General features: G+C 42.4%; 1 protein-coding gene across 1 annotated transcript in view; it reads left to right on the forward strand.

Annotated features, from left to right (window-relative positions):
- igf1ra (insulin-like growth factor 1a receptor) overlaps positions 1 to 19,963 on the forward strand; it is a 91,769-nt gene that overhangs the window by 64,111 nt on the left and 7,695 nt on the right. Inside the window, exons 4-19 of the mRNA XM_052060527.1 lie at positions 723 to 859; positions 2,131 to 2,275; positions 4,380 to 4,588; positions 4,665 to 4,791; positions 5,269 to 5,504; positions 6,224 to 6,391; positions 8,201 to 8,408; positions 12,780 to 13,060; positions 13,127 to 13,269; positions 14,612 to 14,777; positions 14,855 to 14,957; positions 15,827 to 15,897; positions 15,971 to 16,200; positions 17,318 to 17,422; positions 17,502 to 17,661; positions 17,773 to 17,902. Coding sequence (XP_051916487.1) covers positions 723 to 859; positions 2,131 to 2,275; positions 4,380 to 4,588; positions 4,665 to 4,791; positions 5,269 to 5,504; positions 6,224 to 6,391; positions 8,201 to 8,408; positions 12,780 to 13,060; positions 13,127 to 13,269; positions 14,612 to 14,777; positions 14,855 to 14,957; positions 15,827 to 15,897; positions 15,971 to 16,200; positions 17,318 to 17,422; positions 17,502 to 17,661; positions 17,773 to 17,902 — 2,619 coding nt within the window. The remainder of the gene's footprint in view (positions 1 to 722; positions 860 to 2,130; positions 2,276 to 4,379; positions 4,589 to 4,664; positions 4,792 to 5,268; positions 5,505 to 6,223; positions 6,392 to 8,200; positions 8,409 to 12,779; positions 13,061 to 13,126; positions 13,270 to 14,611; positions 14,778 to 14,854; positions 14,958 to 15,826; positions 15,898 to 15,970; positions 16,201 to 17,317; positions 17,423 to 17,501; positions 17,662 to 17,772; positions 17,903 to 19,963) is intronic.

Genomic DNA, 19,963 nt, shown 5'->3' on the forward strand with positions numbered 1-19,963 from the left:
ATGTGATCAATTCTTAAAGGCGTCTGGAAATGGCCAAAATGGTCGCTTCCACGCAAAATGGCGGACTTCATGTGTATTTTCTGGCATTACTTCTTGAGACCTTTTGGTGTATCTTCTCATGATCGACACACCTACCAAATTTCATGTAGCTGTGTGACACTGGAAGCAATGGCGATTCATCAAATTTTGTTGCCAAGCGGAACCAAACTGCAATGGCGCAAAATCAAAAGTTTTGCAAGTTAACATCACCCACCTGTCTAGTCTTGTCTCATTTGGTAGCATTCAGACATCTCGGGGAGGGGTTCACCTTTAAATGACCCCGGAAACTGCCATAAAGACCATAAAATGGCCACTTCAAAACAAACATATCTAACTTTCTGTGTTTATTCAGACATGGCTTCTTAAGCCTTTTTGGTGCGTCGACGCACGATGGACATGCCTACCAAATTTTCGCTTCGGGGGCCATTTTTTTTCTTCCAATATTTCACAAAGGTGAACCTGCTTGCAAAATTATCACACCGGTTGATACAAGTGTGAGGTTTAGCTGTGAACATGAAATAAATATATTTACCCGAGACCTTTCACATCCAAGAGGTTGGACCAAAGTCCTCAGAGTATGGGACAAAAGTTCCCGTCATATACAGAAAATATTAACACAATGACACCTTGCCCTTGGCCACTCATTGATCCCTCCGCTGAATTTCTGCACTTTCTCTTTCCAGGATGATGTGCAGCGCCTGTAACGGCTTATGCGATAAGGTCTGCTCAACCTCCATCATCGACTCTGTGAACGCCGCTCAGTCCCTGAAGGACTGCACCGTCATCGCCGGAAATCTGGACATCAACATCCGCCAAGGAAGTGAGTGAGACGCGGTCATCCCAAAGCCTGACCAGTGGACAAATTGTGCAGGCTGTACTCGTCTGCTGCAACTTTGTGTCCTTTAAGTTGAAAACAAAAATAAGTTGGTGTTGCAAATGCAGCTGCATACTTGACGAAATGGCTGAAAATCGCGATCGACCGGTAGCCCACGTACTGGTCCCAAGTCGATCACGAGGGTTGTCAGGGGAAATGGGGGGGAAAAAATGGTGGGTCTGTGTGCGAGTTATTAATATAAATATTTTTTTTGTTAGCGCATTCTATCAGTTTCACTTACACAAAAAAAGTATTTGGAAAATAAAATGTAAAAAAAGCAGGTCACCTTTAACCAATGGTGGCACATGATCTGCACCACAGGAAGTTCTTCGGTCCGAAAAGCGTTGGCCACCCCTGCTTTAGATAGTGTCATGTCCATTGGTTGACAAACTTTCACAAAGGGCCACCAATGGGTCAGACGATTAATTGAAGTGTCTTTCCTGATATCGATTTTAGCTTCTCTCACGCTTTAAAATGTTTGCTTCAAAGAAAATGAATTATGTGCAGAAAGGCGCATGATTCATTTTATGTTTAAGTTCCCATTGTTGTGAAAGTGAAGGCACCACCTCAAAAAAAATGCTTAGCTCGCCAAATACAAAAGCACCTGCCCTTTAAATATAGGGAAATAATCATTTTTGCACATAATGATTCAATCAAAATGTAGTGCGCACAAAAATGAACCTTAATAAATGATTCAATGCAACTGATTGAACTTCAAAGTTAAATACGACTAAAGTGTACTCAGGCAACGAGTTGTACCGATACCACACTTTGAGAATCCTCGGTGTAGAAAAAAAAAGAAAGTATAACATGGCAATTGAGCAATTCCCCACAATCAAACTATGTCAGTTGCAATTTTTTCAATGTTTTTTTTTTTTTTATTTATAGTTGGCGACTGCTGGTTTTCAATCAGGCAACTGTCGGCCAACCCGCAGGGCCACCTAATATACATTTGACAGTCTGTGCTACATGTATCATATGATTTCATTAGGATGACTCGTCTCATATGATGAAGCTTAAACACACGAGTGCCTAATTGGGCGTCTGCGTTGAGCGTGGGCGTCACAGCATCACAAGTCCCCCGCTTGTTGTCCTAATATGGCTTTCATGTGCTGTGTATGTGTGTGTGTGTGTGTGTGTGTGTGTGTGTGTGTGTGTGTGCGTGTGTGTGCGTGTGTGTGCGTGTGTGTGTGTGTGTGTGTGTCTGCGGTCCCCAGATAACATAGCGTCTGAGCTGGAGAGCTTCATGGGCCTGATCCAAACGGTGACGGGCTACGTGAGGATTCGTCACTCCCACACACTTGGATCCCTGTCCTTCCTCAAGAGTCTGCGTTTCATCAACGGGGAGGAGCTCATGGACAAGTAGGGCTTGTGTGTGTGGGGGGGGGAGGGGGGGTGCAATGAAGGGACCCGATTCTGACAACGTTATCAAAGAAAGTACATCAAGTTGTTGTCGATTGAGTGTTAGTGTGAATAAAGTACATCAAGAGGTCACGTTGACAGCAGTTGTTGGCGACATGAAAATGTTTATCAAAATGATTCCAGTGTTCCTGTGAGTCCTGGAAATTGTACATTAAGGTTTGAAGTGCCGACGTTTTAAATAGAGTGGTTTACTGGCCAGCAACGATTTCTTTTCATACTTCAAGCCATCTGACTGGCTCGCTCATTTGACGAATGTGAAATGATGAGTTAAATTACGTAGGAGGAGGCTCTCTCTTACTGTATATTTCTATTTGTTGTGCCGGATTTGCTTATTTTTTAAGGGGGGGGGTCTAAATCACACTGTGAAATACCTAAAATTTGAAGTTGTGTTTTTTGTATGACAATATTGCGAATCACTATCAGTTGCATTGAATGAAATTCACGCTATAAATAAAATTTGATTGCCTTTGTGATGAATAAGGAAACCCAGCACAATAAATTCATCATGTAGGGAACAAAGCCCCACAAAATTTGATGTAATTTTTACCAATTTATTCACAATCCTTACAGTATTTTTTAACCCTTATAAATGAGGTTTTTTTTAACATATATTTTTTGCATGAAGCTAAAGTAAATGACCAAACAAATGACACAAAACGTGCGTGTTGTTTTTGTTTTTTTAAACTACAATATATTTACTATATAAAATGAATTTGGTTGTCTCTCTCTGGTGCGAGCTTTTCATTGGAAAAGGACAATATGTGCATTAAGACGTAATTAAAAATGATTAATATAAAGCCTACATTTGCTTTAAAAAGTTTGAAAACAGCTGGAACTTGCTGCCTATCAGTCACCTCCTCACTCGGATATCACAAGTTATGAGAAGAGGATGTTTCTTTTTTTTTTAATGGTCAGTGGTGTCATGGGAAAGTCAGTTGCCCCCTTCGCATAGTCCCTCCCGGGGTAGAGTTTCATTCCGCGGAAGGCTTTTGAGGATGGCAGGCATTCCCTTCATTCCGCGGCTCTTGAGCTCGAGTATGTTCCAGGCAGTGGACGGAGTGAAAATATGACTGCATCATCTCAAGTCAACTCCTATGCAAATGTAGACTTGCACTCCATGATCTGAGTCTTCGGTGCTGCTGTTGCAGTGAACCAGAAAAAACGCTCAGGGAGAGGCCTGCACCAATCATGTCACACATGTGGAAATGCATTTTTTCCCCCAATACAATGCATTGCTATTTTTCGTTCTTAAAAGCGAACCACCTAACTCATTCACTGCTGTGGATGTTAATTTTCTTCAACTGGAAACTCACCATTTACTGCCACCAACTAAGCATGTTCGTCAAGTACATTTTTCACCGAGTAGGCTTGAAAGTGGGTCTCGCCTACCTCAGTGTAATAACGAACAGATGACACGGATCCCTGCAGATGGCGGCATATGATCTCTTTGGATTTGTGATCAGCACAGCTTCTGAGTTGAAGATAAAGATGAGGGTGTGAGTCGTTGTTTATGAGGAGGATAAATGCCAAGACGAAAGTTGAGTAATTGTTGCAACTTGATACTCGATCTTAGTATCTACTGTGTATGTATGGAGTAGCTATGTGTTGCAGTAGTTGGTAGAAAATATTTTTCGATCAATCAGCATTGGTCACAGCGTGTTTCACAGTTAATAGTCTTTTTTGTTGTTGTTGTTGTTGCTTTATAATTTGAAATGTCACCAAAGCACGCAATAGTAAGTCAAAGTCACTGTTCTGATTGACATGTTTTTTTTGTTTTGTGTTTTTGTCACAAGGAAGCTTTTTGGCATGTAATCAGTGTTTTTGGTCAAAACCACCTGTGGTCTACTGTTAATTCATAAAGAAGGAAAAACACTCGAAACAAACGTTCATGCTGTCATCGAACAATGTTGTGTTCATCCTGAATGCTCAGTCAATTTTGCAGCAAAATTTGGGACTGGAACTTTGATGACTAGCAGGGATTGAGTAAAATGATTCATCTTCGACAATATCTCCAATTTAAAAGTGCCTTTGTGTCTTGCATCAGGTTGTATTCCTTCTCTGCCATCAACAACCAGCACCTTCACAACCTGTGGGACTGGACCCAGCACAATCTGACCATCCGGGCGGGACGTCTCTTCTTCCGCCTAAATCCTAAACTCTGCATGTCCGAGATCCACGCAATGTGGGAGAAGACCGGCGTCCGGGACAAGCCGGAGGAGGGCGACTTCCGCAACAACGGCGAAAGAGCCAGCTGTGAGTTTTTCTGGCAACCCGCGACACGCGGGCAGTCAGTGAACGTCTCGCCGATCGCCCTCTGTTATCGTTGCAGGTGAAAGTCACATCCTCAAGATCTTGTCCAACAGCACGTCCAGCTACACCATCCGTCTGACATGGGAGCGCTACCAGCCGCGGGATTACAAAGGCCTTATCAGCTTCATGGTCTACTACAAGGAGGCGTAAGTGCACCAAAAGACGGCTCATTATCCTGTATTACACACTGTCATTACGTATAAATAGCTCAACATTGAGGCTTGATGAAGGGTTTTCGATACAAAGGCCCATTCTATGTTGGGACGGCATTTGTTTAAGCTTGCTTTGCATAACTATGCGCGTTTTGTTTAGTTTTTTTTTTTCAAATCTCATAATGATCGCCTTGGTATTTGCACCATCGGTGTTTATTTTCTTACATCCCGACCGTGATTGCTGCTCAGAATTTTGCCAGGGCGTCCTTAAGGCATGGAATGCTTTTTCTCCCCCCCCCAACCCCTTTTCCTTTGGCAGTGACAGCAAATACGCATTTGTAAATAATGAGCTAAGAAAAGCTCTTTCAAGTCGGATTGGTGTCTGCAGACATACCCTAGAATTAGTTTTATTTTCGAACTAAGGAACGAGCAGATGTCATTCGGGGCCGTGTTTTTTTGCTCCCTCGCCAGCCCTTCTCAGAACATCACCGAGTTCGACGGACAGGATGGTTGCGGCTCCAACAGCTGGCACACGGTGGACGTCGATCTTCCTCGGGACAATAATACTGACCCGAAAGTCGGTATTCACCACCTCAAACCCTGGACCCAGTATGCCGTTTTCGTCAAGGCCATTACCCTACGGGTGGAGGACAAACACATTCCAGGCGCGAAGAGTGACATCATATACATTCGCACGCGCCCATCGCGTAAGTCCCAGACACCACACTAACGTCCCACTTCTGTATGCTGCTATCACTCTTGATCAGAGTTTTCCAACTCGGGCCAACATTTTGTATTTGAAGAACCTCTACAAGTTAAGTGGTGGGACAACAAGAGACTGGAAGAGTCACAGAAAGGCATGAAATTGGATGTTCTCGGAAATGTATCGATTAATTCACATTTGGGTGTTTGTTTTTTCAAAACTTTGTCTAATTCTAGAAAGCTCATTGAGGTGAATTCCTCATTTTTTAATGACGTGCAAAGGAAATAGCACAAAAACTAGGACTGAACAAGTAATACATTAAAATCAAAATCGCAATGTATTAAAATGCAATTTCCAAATCGTAAAGTCTGCAATTTTAGTGAGAAAAAAACTGTAAGAAAACACAGTTTTGTTTCATTTGGTCATATGGCTTTATTTTTCATATGTCTGTATATTTTATTTAGAATGTACTGTATCTTGGTAAGTTCAGTACAAAAAAGTCTATCCAGTGTGTGTGCAAAATTTACATACAATTGTTTTATGAAACATATCGATTTATGTTTACAATGTACTTGTTAGGTCGAATTTTGTGAAGTCACCTGATTAAATACTTAAAATAGTGCAAGTCAAAATGCTTAGAAATGAATACCTCTCATTGAAGTAGATCAACTGTATGATATTAATTAAACAGTTGTTGGCAATCACCGTTCTTGTCCGCCGCAGTGCCAACAGTGCCCAAAGACCCCCGTGCCTACGCCAACTCCTCCACCAAGCTGCTGGTCAAGTGGTCGCCGCCGCTCTTCCCCAACGGCAACCTGACCTACTACCTGGTGCGCTGGCAGCAGCAGCCAGAAGACCGGGAGCTCTACCTGCACAACTACTGCTCCAAAGGTCATTTTGAAATCTCTTGTGTGACCCGATGAAACCCCAACGAAAGCAGGCCACACACATGCCACCGTTCAAGCCAATAGAACAGCTCGATTTTGCGGAACACAGGGGAGATGACTGACAGGCGTCTGTAAATCTGCAGTTGTTTTGAGTTACAGTTTTGTCGTTATGTTTGACCTTAGTTCAATGTCACTTGTAAAATGAAGCAGGAAGTCATGTCATCTTTGGTAGATGTCCCCTTGAAATGAGGAGATTGAGGAGCTTTGCCTCATATTCACCCAAAATATTTCTACCTCCTCCCACCTTGCCACTCTGATGATATAAGATGATAAAAAAATGATGATAAAAATGAAAGCCCGACATGCGGGACTATATTTATTTCCGTCAACAGTGGAGCCATGCGATGTCTTGCTTTGTACGCATGCATGTTCCATTGGCAGTCACGTTGAGTACATGAGTACATCATATGATCGGATTTAACAAAAAGTCCGAAGGCCCGGTTGCCAATTCACGGGTGGAGGAAGAGGAAAATATGATTCCTTCAGCAGACAAGAGACACTGCAAGCACTTTGAGAATATCAAGAGATACAATTTAATAAAAACTTGCATTCAAACAGACAGTCCAAATACAACCAACATGTCTGTTTCTCCTTAGGTGAAGTCATATTTACACACAATCAGGCATTTGGTGCAACTGCCCCCTGCCCCAATCTGGTCTTTCAGTAAAGTCATAATGTGTATTTTTCTAACAGGCAATATCATGTAAATTAGCCACACCGCTGCTCACAGTCACATTTTTGGAAAATTTCAGCTCACCAAAAATGTACTTGATTGTGTAATTTCCCACAGCCAGGCACTCCAGAGACCCTACTATTTGCAACCAAGGAATTAAAAGTCTGTTTTTGTTTGTTTGTTTTTTAATACTAGGTCCCCTTGAACATCCCTTATTGTGGCTGGCCCTTCTTTTGGAATAAGTGTCACAAAAAAAAAAAAACTAACAAAACACAAAGTGCAAAACTTGGCCAGACTGAATCCTTTGATGTCAGAACGCAAACTAGTGAGACTTTTGAGTCATATTTTCCCCTAAAGCTCCAATGGATTTCCAACTTGAATGGCCTCAGAGCAGGGGTGCCCACACTTTTTGGACTGAAGATCTATTTTTCGATCAATTAACCTCCCGGGATCTACCATTACCGGCACGCGCGCGCACAAATGCACGCACGCACGCCATGATGAGAAACAGCTTGAAACTGAGGCATGCGAAGCACCTTTGCAGCCTGTTAACTATCGTAGCTCACACGTACCATTTTCAAGTGCTAGATTCCTATTCTTTGCCCGTGCCCTCTGTGAATTGTACACGAAGCAAACTCTGAATGAGAATAATGACGATAAAAGATAGACCGCAACAGCTCTGATTGCAGACTGCTGAGCGCTATCAACTTCCGGTGAAGTAATCACGCACCATTGTAAATTCAAGATTTACCTGCTTTTTTTTATTTTTAAAACATTTTTTTGTGTGAAAATGAGACTGATAGAATGATTAGGGTGCAGCGTACATTAACACAAAAAATGTATTACTAACATGTACAAAGACACACAACTGGTTGTTTTGTTTTTATTCTCCTCGACACTCCTCGGATCTACTAGGGACCTGTCTTAGATCTACCGGTAGATCAGGATCGACCAAATGGGCACCCCTGCCTCAGAGACATTTTGACTTTAGGTTCGCTGTATCAAGATTTAGTAGCCCTGTCTATGGAACTCTTCCAGGAAACTATTGAAAAAAAAGCTACTTTCTCTCATCCAAACTAGATCTGAAGATCCCAATCCGGATCCCGGCGATGGGATTTGCCGATATGGAGGAGATCACCAAGCCCACCAAGTCGGACCTGTCTGGGCCCAAGAAGGGTCCATGCTGCGTTTGTCCCAAAACCCCAGAGGAGAAGGACCGGGAGAAGGATGATCGCGTCTTTTTAAAGCTCTTTGAGAACTTTCTTCACAATGCCATCTTTCTGCAGAGGTACATTTACAGTCGGGGGTGGGGAGGGGGGGGGATTGCTGGGAGCAGGGTGGAGAGCCATTCCGGGCAGGTTTCGAGAGTGCAATTTATCTGCCTTTTTGTTGCCATGACAACAGGTGGAACGTAAGTGCATTTGGACGTGGCAGATTTGGGGGAATAAACAAACAAAGGCGTTGACAGAGCTGTGATTAAGCATTCTGAAGGGACTACTTTGGCTGCTCACTCTTAAGATCGCTTAGTCGTCTTTGTTCTCCCGCAACAGCTACCGACATCTGTGCTGTGTTAACTTTGCTGGTGGCTGCGGCTGTGTCGCGCCATTTCAAAGCCTTCCGCTTTCGCGCTCTTCGCATTGACGTGGACAAACGCTCCAGATGTCTGCAAATGGCTTCAAACGATCACAACCTCGATGCACTTGTCGGTTAATCTGATCAGCGCTCAGGAGGTATTTTATAAATCCGTATTGTAAATGAGGCAGCCCGCACCACTAAAGATCATTAATCCAAGTCTCGTCCTTTTTTTTCTTTTCTCTCCCCCGATGTTTATTTGGAATTGGATCGATGTGGCTTTCAAAAAAGAAATGATTTTAAAAAAAGCTGACTTCTTATTGTAATGAACTTATATCTTCCACCCTGGCTGTCTGTTTGGATGTTTTACATTGTAGCTGCTCTCTTGGAGGAAAATTCTGCAGCTTGTTGCTCCAATCAGATCTCAACATTTCTAATGTTCATTTTTATTTTTTATTTTTTTGGGGGGGGGGCGGCTCCTCCTCCATTATAGTCTCAATCAGTTATACTTTCAGTCGAGGTGCATCACTTCAGCATCCTTCCTTGAGGTTAATTACTACTTTCCTATTAGCCAGGGCTTTAGCGCCATCTTGTGGGATCTGAGATTTTTATCGACACAGCAATTTTTTTTAAAAATGATTTAGTAACTTTGTCAATAGCAAACTGTGAAAAGATGCCCAGTGCACATTGGCTGAAGGGAGCAAGGGAGCAAGATGAAAGAGACACTGGAAACACGGAAAGCACCAAGGACAACATGAGTCTGTCACTGGTCTGTTACAAAGAAGAATTAAAACAAAATGGATAGATGGAAGTTAAGTTAGTTTAAATCACATTTGTTGATTTAAACTTAATATGGTTCGCTTTTTTTCTGTAACAAATATTCTAGATTTTGTTTCAAAATAAAATAGAATGTGTTGATTGGGGGCAGGGGGGGTGATGTTTTTATTTACCAAAATATTTTAACACTGTGATGCTGCGATATTTTACACCGCTATCCTGAATTCAATTCAGTCGGACTGTTTGTGTAATTTAAAGCCTGATCCCCAGAACTGTGAAGCAAACGCCACTATCCACCATTGAAAAGAAGCTAAATGGAACCTGACTGGTTCGTTGAACAACTCTCCGGGTGCATTTATCCAAACTATAGTGGGATTCATTGTCATCCTTTACAAGTGTGTGTTTCTTCTCTCAGCTCAGCTTCATGCATCTGTCCATTGGCAATGAATATTTTTATTTTTTTCCCCCTGCTGGGGCCTAGGCATTGTCAAGAAATGTACATCTGGATTGTAAAATAATATGGAAAGAGCCCCATTGCAGTGTCTAGTGAACTCCAGAAGACAAACACAAAGTAGGAAAAACAGACAAAGATGTTGGCTGCGTGCAACTCAGGCCGACGCAAATAATGTGTTCCCTGTTGGGCGGAGGTGTCGTCACGGCTTTCCTCCTAGGATTCCATGTCGTAAAGGTAGCGTCTTTTTTTTTTTTTTTTAAGCGGGTCATGTCACGACACTGGCGTAAGTAAGTCACTTAGCAGTAAGGTCAAGCGGCAGTCAGCTGAGGACTCGCTCATAACTGACACCATTAAAAGGGACTCCTGGTCCCACAACCGAGACGAAAATACAGTAGCACATTTGAATATATACTTCACTGCCCTGTTATATTTGTAGTGGCTTTCTCTGGATTCTACCACACCAGCTATAACTGCCAGGGAGGAATGTTTGCGTGTGTATGAGAGTGTTTTTTCCCAGGCATCAATCGTCCTCTTGTCTCTTCAAAGATGTACCCTGCTGCACTTGACTCGCGGTCATGTCAGTATTCCCAATTGAAAATCTGACAAAGGGCTCGTGAGGCAGGGCGGTGGCCGACTGGTTCCTAACATCGTCACACTTTTGGCTTCTAAATTGGGGGCATTTTGTTGAATTCCAGAGTAAGAGTGTGTCAAAGAACCATGCATTGATTTCACCTATAATGCTTAAAAAAATGGCAGATAATCCTGTTCAATGTCGGGAGAGGGTCCTTGAGACTTTCTCTCCCAAGGATTGTCACTGAGTGAGACGACAAGGTTAACAATAATATGATTTTTTTTATCCGAGGGTTCTGTCTTGACCTCGTCAATTTTCTCAGTGCCAGGATTCATATAACTTTTTTCCAAATGGTCATAAATAAGACCTTTTTTTCCCTTGAACAAATCATTTGGAGCCAACTGGCCTGCGGTGTTCACAGATTACTGTTAGCTCAGAGCTGTGCTGCTGTCAGGACCTGTTTGCCCTCCGTGATGATAGCCTCAACCTTGGGCTAGACGGAAAAAAATAATAACTACCAAAACTTTAAATTAAACCTGACAGAACAACCCAAAAATGAATTAATAACAAATGTAAATAATATTGTAGTGACATAATAGCACTAAAAATCAATAATATCAATACCTGATGTGAAAAAGACACTTGTCTCTATTAATAATATTACTTGTTTTTCACAGATTTGGAAGAATGTATGCCTCTGAGTATTGTTATTGTTATTGTTATTGTTATTATTACCGGGCTGTAAGTACTATATACTACACTTTTTTTAGCATGTCAATGCGATACTACATTGAATGTCAGCATGAGCACTAGCTAAAATGAAATTTCTTGTATTCAAAAATACAATATGTAATTCATTTTGTTATATGTTTAGTCAGTCTTATAGTAAATTCCAACTGGGGCGTCATTCAAAAGTTTAGAGCACATTCGAGCAGGGCACGATAGCATTTGTCATTTGCTTGCTAACCAAGCAACATGTTGCATTCAGGGTGCTTTCAAAACACAGGAACTTGTCACCACACCGCACGTCGTTCGGCACATTCATCTTTTTTTATTCGATTACGATGTTTTTATGATCACGAAAAGACCAAATCGAAATCTGGATTAAGTACCAATGAATCGCCCAGCCCCACCTGGCAGCTGGCCGGCTCCAGTCGGCCGTCGTTTCCATTCAGCCAATTCCAATTTGTCATTATGATTCAATAGCCTTCATGTTTGGGTTCCCCCGCTCTCCCCTGCTACCAAATAATCTGTCTGCCTCGCTATGATCCGTCTGACCTCATCCGGCTGCATCGCTCCGCAGGGAGTAGTATGCAGCATCTGGACAAATGGCACACAAGCGCGCGTACACGCACACGCACGCACACACACACAAACACACACACACATACTGACGCGCACATGTAAGCATGTCCAGCGAGATGTTTAAGCTTTGTCTAAAACGCTCCAAACAAGCAATTATGATTAGCTATAATTTGATTTTCCACAACAGTTAAAGAACCACAGTCAAAGGCAAGAGTCAATGTTCAAAATGAGAAAATAACATTCAAAATTAGAGATTAAGGAAATATTTGAAGATTTAAAAAGGACATAATGAATACTCCAAATAAAAGTGCAAAGCTTTTGATTTTTGAGACAAAACAAGGCAAGGTTGACAGGTAAAAAGTTGTATACATTCCTGACTAAAGTCATAATTTACGATGTACTTGATTGTGAAAGACGTGTTTTATCATGACGCAATTAATGTTTTAAAAAAGGAAATACAAAAAAAAATTGAAGACTAAGATTTCTGATGTTCAAGATCAAATCTCGCAAACAGTTTTTTTTCTTTTCCTTTTTACAATGTTTGCTTGATTTCACTTTTGTCAATTTATTTTTGTATTGTGTTCTATATATGTTCCCAAAAACCCCCCTCTGTTGCAATTTTGGTAAATGTCTTATTTTCTCACAAATGTTATTATTTATTTATTTATTATTATTATTTAAAAATTATTCACAAATACTTATTGCTGAGTCCACACAGGTGTATGTTATTACTACAAATTCAATCTAAAATGGTGAAAATGGCTTGCTGTCTTTGACGACAAAATGTTTAACAAGCATGCCGTTTTTGGGGTCTCCTGAAAAGAGTTTATTTTGGAGGTAAAAGAACTGTGCCCGACCCCAACGATATGTAACTTTATTTTCGTAAGATTATAGCATTCGTCTCGAAAACAAACGAACATTTTCCCAGAGTATATATTACAAAATCCTCTCCAATATTTGACTTTATTCTTGTTTTCCAGACCTCAAGAGCGACGTCGTCGGGACCTTTTCGGCCTGGCAAATGGCACCGCGACGCATGACGGCCAAGGCAGGGGCAATGGCACACTCGGCCTGAACAACACACAAGGGATCCCTCCGATAATGGAGTATCCCTTCTCTGAGGACAAGAGCACCTCAGAGGCTTTAGAGATCTTCAACTTGAGGCCCTTCACCGTTTACCATATCGACATCCACGCCTGCAATGAGGAGGTCGGCCACTGTAGCGTTGGCGCCTTCGTCTTTGCCAGGACCAAGCCTGCAGGTAGCAACCTATACGAATAAAAGAGATTTATTTCGATGTCACACTCACTTCTAATTTTGGGGAAAGACAAAGCCGATGACATTCCTGGCAAAGTGCTCTTCGAGAGGAACGACAAGATGGAAGGTTGTGTGTTGCTCCATTGGCCCGAGCCCGTCATGCCCAACGGCCTCATCCTGATGTACGAGATCAAGTACCGTTTGGGTGCCGAGGTGAGTCACGAGCCACGTTTAGTCAGTGGTGGTAACTCGCAAAGTCCTAATACTTGGTGAGCATACCTAAGCAGATTTTTCTGGACTCGAGCATTGATTTTTCAGAATACTCCCATCATTTGAAAATAGCTGCCCGTACTTTCTCCTCCCTACTTTGTTACTTTTTTTTTCCAGCCTCGGCAAATGATTGTGGGAACAAATGCACAAGACAATGCCTTAACTCAAGAGTACCCCAACCTATATTTTTTGTCTGTCACTTGGTTAATTTGTTTGTTTATTTAATTGCCATGATCTGAGGTCCACATAAGTTTCAGATATTTTTGGAAAAAAAAGAAGAAACCTTTAGTAGGGACCACAGATGGGGGAATCCTCTCTTCCAGAATCGAGGCTACGATGGAAGTTGTGTGGGAAACACATAGTATGGTGCCATACAATGTAAACTAAAACATCATTTAACATATTGTAGCGTAGCAAGTAGATGCCTTTGGGGAAGTGGCTCTTCTTCAGGACCTGGCCCTGTCCATCGTTGCAGAATTCTCCATAGTAATGCCTCCGGGGAAGTGGTCCATCCAAGATATTGTGAAGCGGCTTTAAAACAGGATTACGTGGGGTAACTAAATGCAAGAGTATAAAGATAAATCTTAAGTCAAGATCTAGATATACACATATACAGCTCTAATTTCCACAGGTAGGGCTTTCCAGTGTAATGGACCCGAATAGAGAATGCTTGAGAACCTGCGGATGGCGTTTTAACACTCTGAGTCACCAAAGTACCAGACCAGCATTTTGTGAGCCATGTAATATTTGTAATGTGTGTGTGTGTGTGTGCGCGTGTGTGTGTGCATGTGTGTTTATGAGTAAAATCAGAACACTCACAAGGAGCAACTCCAATTCTAGCACTTGATGTCATTCACTAGGCCACACCCCTTAGAGCAGTGGTGTCAAACTCATTTTGGTCGCGGGCCACATTGTAGTTACGGTTTCCCTTGGAGGGCCGTTTTGAGTTTTGGGAAGCCATATAAATGTTGAATCTCCTCCACATATTACATACACAGCACACAAAAAATTGATGAATAGCTCGTTTTAAAATCAGAAGTCAAGAAAAATGACTGATATTGCCTATTACATATGACAGTTTGAAATTTTGGTTCAGACTTTAGCAAGCATCATGGAACTTGACGTGCTTGACTTGCTTTCGCGGGCCATACAAAATGATGTGGCGGGCCACATCTGGCCCCCGGGCCTTGACTTTGACACCTGATGTCCCTAAAAACTCACAAGACCACGGCATGTCTCCTTTCTAAGCACAGTCTATCCCTTCATGGGCTTTTCTACGTTTCAGCCCGAGAAGCACGAGTGTGTATCTCGCGAGCAGTACCGCAAGCACCGTGGAGCTCGCCTCAGCAACCTGGGCTCAGGAAACTACTCGGCATGCGTACGTGCCACGTCTCTGGCGGGCAACGGCTCCTGGACGGAAAGCGTTTCCTTCTACGTGCCTCCGCCCAAACGTAATATAACGGTGTGAAACGGTCATGAGGAGGCCGGTATTCGATCCATACTGATCACTCTCGTCGTGTCTTTACAGGAGGCAATGGTGTGGCGCTGTATCTGATCATCATCATTCCCATCATTGTGATTCTCTTCATCGCCGGACTCACCACCATCCTCTTCTTTGTTAACAAAAAGAGGCAAGTATTTTTCATGGGCTCATCATATCCTCTTATGGTATACAAAGGGTATGAAAATGTTTGCCTTCAATGGCCATGTTGTTATTTATTTTATTTATTTAATTTTTAACAAGTCAGATTGTTCTGGTTCTTTGTACCTGTTTTTTGTATGTACAGTTTTTTTTTAAAAGAAATTGAGTACATTTTTATATATTTTAAGTAATGATTTTTACATGTTTAATATTTTTAATATGTAACAAATAATGCAAAATTAATACTTTCTAATTCCAAAAATTCATTTTGATTTCGTTTTTGACAGTTTGTGCTACTTTTTTTTTCTTTTAATTTAAGGACAAGTCAAGTCCAAAATGTTCTTTACAATAATATGTTTAATGTGTCTAAACACAACATTCGAGTTCATATTGTGTTTGTGGAATATTAATTAAGCAGCAAAATCCACTTGCCGTTCACTGAAAATCACATCTCAGTTGCTCAGGGATCAGGTAACGACTGATCCCATCTCACCTGTTTTCTGAGTTTGGTCATGTGATATTGGCAAGCTGAGCCGTGATTGGATGCTTAATTCATATTCCACAAACGCAATATTCATCAGAATACCGTCTTTAGACTAGTGGGGCCTAAAGAAGCTCTCCAATGATGCTTGTGTTTTTTCTCATTTTTTGCAAGCTTTTTTTTTTTGGACAGGTTCACGTGAGTGCTAAAAAGACTAGATAAGACTTTTCTCTCAGGCCCCGATCGTCAATCACATTTTTTCATTTGTTTAGTTTCTCAGTGCCGCTCAGTACCTAATGTTCCTGTGGTCTAGTCCAGCTTCTGATCGATTGCTGAGTCAGTCCACATTTAAACCATGTTGTGCATTGCGTCAAAAGGAATAGCGATCGACTGGGGAACGGAGTCCTTTACGCTTCAGTCAATCCGGAGTACTTCAGTGCCGCAGAGAGTAAGAAGCATCCTAAACACGTAAGATTTCCTTATTAGGTACGTGCCTCTGACCTCCTGCCTTGTTGCGACAGTGTACGTCCCGGACGAGTGGGAGGTGGCGAGAGAGAAGATCACCATGCACCGGGAGCTGGGCCAGGGCTCCTTTGGCATGGTGTACGAGGGCATCGCCAAGGGAGTGGTGAAGGACGAGCCCGAGACGCGAGTGGCCATCAAGACTGTCAACGAGTCAGCCAGCATGAGGGAGCGCATCGAGTTTTTGAACGAAGCGTCTGTGATGAAGGAGTTCAACTGCCACCATGTGGTAAGCACCCTGGGAACACCCTCCCCCCAGACCCCCTTCGAGGAAAAAAAAAAAAAAACGCCTGACGTTGGTGCGGATGAATCATTGTGGCGCGACTATAAATAAACATGACATCAAACGCGGAGTCTCAAGATGTTGCAGGAGGTCGGCGTGTCGCGATCATTCCAGTTTTTACAGACTGCAGCAAGTAGCAGCCTCCCGGAGATGTAACCCTTAATCAGGGCGATCTCTGATTCATCCACTCGACTGAAGACGTTTTGTAATGCACTTTGTCCGCGGAAGGATTCTCTTACAACTCTTCTCAAATGCTTGGGCTGTAAGAAATAAATCACAGGAAAATCGGAGCGCTGTTGTGTGCGGATTACTGTTTTTAAGACGCGTGAAGGAGGCGCGTAATTAACATTCATCCTTAATTTGGCAGCAGGCGTGATTGGATTGAGACAGGAAATCAGGCTTCACTGCGTCTTACCTCAAGTTAACCCTGATTTATCACCCTCTGCTGTACACTTGTACATCCCGGACCGGTGGCCACTAAATCACAGTATGCACACACATAGACCTACACACACCCCATATGGAAAATCTGAGTGGAAAACTGAAGGAAATTCTGAATGTGAGGCGGAAACGCTAAAAATGGTCCACATTGGGTCCATATGAAATACAACAAACACCATTTGGCCAAAAAAGACAACAAAAAAAAAACAGAAGAGCTCTTGAAGGCGGCTGCCAGCTAGGGTGCTAGCTATACAAACCCCGAACCGTAATTCTTAGGTTAGCTTAGTTTTGGAAAGCACCATCGGTACCACTTGTGCAATCCCTTTCTCACGACATTTCCCACTTGACTCACGATTGACCTTTTTCCAGTGACAAACGCAGGTACTACGAAAACTAGTACCTGCTCAGCCAGGTTTCTTTGTAACATCCAAGGATACACAACCAAAATCAACTGCTAGCATTCGCTGATATTGTTCCTTATTTCTGGATATTGTAGTATTGTGCTCTAACTTGACTGCCCTTTAAACCATGGCAGTTCCGTGCATCGGAACCAGCCGGTTCTGATCGATGGCGATATTGTGCTTGATCCTTGACGTGTGTTGCTACGTCCTGATTGGTGCAGGTGAGGCTTCTGGGCGTGGTCTCCCAGGGACAGCCCACCTTGGTGATTATGGAGCTGATGACCAGCGGTGATCTCAAAAGCCACCTGCGTTCTCTTCGCAAAGAAGTAATCGTTCTTTTTCTATGTGGTTTGTTTTATCGTTCTGGCATGAAAAGGTCATCTCACCTGTGATTCTCTCCTGCAGAACACCAACGTCCAGGTCTTGCCCCCGCTCAAGAAGATGATCCAGATGGCAGGGGAGATCGCCGACGGCATGGCATATTTAAACGCCAACAAATTTGTCCACAGAGACCTAGCGGCCAGAAACTGTATGGTGGCTGAAGACTTTACGGTGAAGATTGGAGGTGAGTGAGAAACTTCAGGGCTATGCGTGATTTAGATGTCCTTTCAAAATAAATGCTAGAACTTTAGTAAGTGCCTTTAGTCCCCAACCTGCCTCCTCCTATCTCCTGCAGATTTCGGAATGACCAGGGATATTTACGAGACGGATTACTACCGAAAAGGAGGAAAGGGCTTGCTGCCCGTCCGCTGGATGTCGCCCGAGTCGCTGAAAGACGGCGTGTTTACGACCATGTCAGATGTCTGGTAAGAGCAATTTTCCCAAAAATCACTTTTGGTCATACTGTATTTGTTGTCATGACATGTCAGTAAGACGTAAATATATTGGATTTTCCACACTATAAGGCAAACCTGAAAGCATTCAATTTTGTCAAAAGCCGACAGTTCATCGCATAATCTGAAGTACCTTACATATGGAACAATATTCTGATTTCTTTGACGTAGTGTTTTAAATGTTCTGTAAAGCGCTTTGTTACAGCTGCAGCCGTTGCAAAAGCGCTATATAAATTAAACTGTATTGTATTCTATTCTATTTAGTGCAGCTCCATCTAGTGGATGCATAACGCAACAGCAGCCACTATTGTAGCTTGTATTCTATGCACCTTATAATGCGGTGCGCCCAATATATAAAACAGTTTTCAAATCGGCCATTTGTTGAAGGTGTGCCTTATACGCCGAATCGCCTTATAAGTGCGGAAAATATGGTAATCTATGCACTCGTAGTCATCGCAGGCACGCCACTGCAACCTCACACTGACTTGTGAACTTGTTATTCCAGAAAAGCACCTTATTTGTCATGGAATGTTAGTATAACATTGAATGAGTGAAAGTTTGAAGTTTTATTTTCAAACTTCAACTAAAATTAAGTACCTAATTAACAAAATTGTTCATAAATTGTTCTCCATCTTTTGGTTAATATATAAAAATGGCTAAATTAATGCAAGAAATATTACAGGACCGCCAACGAGTTTGCCCCAGTGTTTCAGTTATGCGGAAATGTGCAAATTTTATGCACAGAAAATGAAAAGTAAAAACGGTGCCATTTGTGCACATTTTGGAAGCTGCAAATACAAAAAAAAGTGAAAGCACACATGATGGGCTTGTTTCTTTGGCTAAGCTACTGTTGCTCGGGACTTCTTTTTTTTGCGCAAACTTTCCAGATAGCGCTACTGATTGAGTATTTGTGTAGGCTGGGGGCAGGTCATATTAGGGACCCCTAAAATACAAGTATTTTTACCAGGATACACACATATGCAAAAATTGGTGAGTGTTCAGTTACGTGAATCTGAACTCCATGTTCAGACTAAAGTATCCGTTATTAGCCAACAGAATTGCTCTCTTTTGGGTTTTTATCTCCTTCTCAGGTTTGTACTACTCCAATTTAGTGTCTTTCTATGAACAGCAGCATGATTGCGGGGAACTAAAAGTGTTTGCATTTTATTTTGTTTCCCAACTCCAAATGTCCCATGTGTCAGTCCTTAAGAATGGCCTTAAACGCCTCCAGATGTTTCCCCAAATGAGCAGGTTGCCGCGCAATGGCAGACTCCCCTTGCACATTGCGAAAACGCATACCCCTGGTTTGATGTCGGACAGCGCATAAAGTTTGGCGTGACACTCCCCCACCTCTCAAGTGGTCGACTGTTTTCGCGTGAGCGTCTCTGTTAGCTCAAGCCTGTGTGTACTCGGCCTGTTGGTAAAAGTGCGACTTGCAAGGACGAGCAAATATTGCGGTCGCTGTCAGTCACGGTAAGAATTTCTCCATCGGTGAGAGAGGCTGGCTAGCAAAGTGAGGTGACGTTTACTGTGCAAACTCCTGACCTCTGATGGTGAACATACATAATTCGCAATATTGCCAGCTGTCACTTTGACTACATCAGAATACATCTGCTCATTTATAAATAGTCATTTGCTGAAGGTGGTTCGCAGCGCCTGCCGTATGTAACATTTTGGAACATTGTTTTTTTTCAACTGATCGTGACAAGTAAGCACAGTGGGCTTGTGGTGAGCATGTGTGCCTCACAATTCTGAGATTCTGCATTCCAAAATGGAGGAATAGGGTGATAAGAATAAGAAAACCTTTATTTGTCTCACAATAGAGAAATTCCCAATTTACAGTCGCAACGTTATGAAAGGAAGAAAGTAGAAGAACAAAAAGTATAGGAGCTGCTGTAAAGGCAGCCACTCTCGTGGCACCATCTTGATTGATTGATTGATTAAAATGAGTCATTTAAGTGTACAAGATTATTTAAATCAGGCGGCAGGGGCAGGGGGGGGAGGGCCCCATACACCAAATGTTATCATTATTCT

Source organism: Hippocampus zosterae, chromosome 3 (genome assembly GCF_025434085.1).
Source record: "Hippocampus zosterae strain Florida chromosome 3, ASM2543408v3, whole genome shotgun sequence".
Taxonomy (NCBI): domain Eukaryota; kingdom Metazoa; phylum Chordata; class Actinopteri; order Syngnathiformes; family Syngnathidae; genus Hippocampus; species Hippocampus zosterae.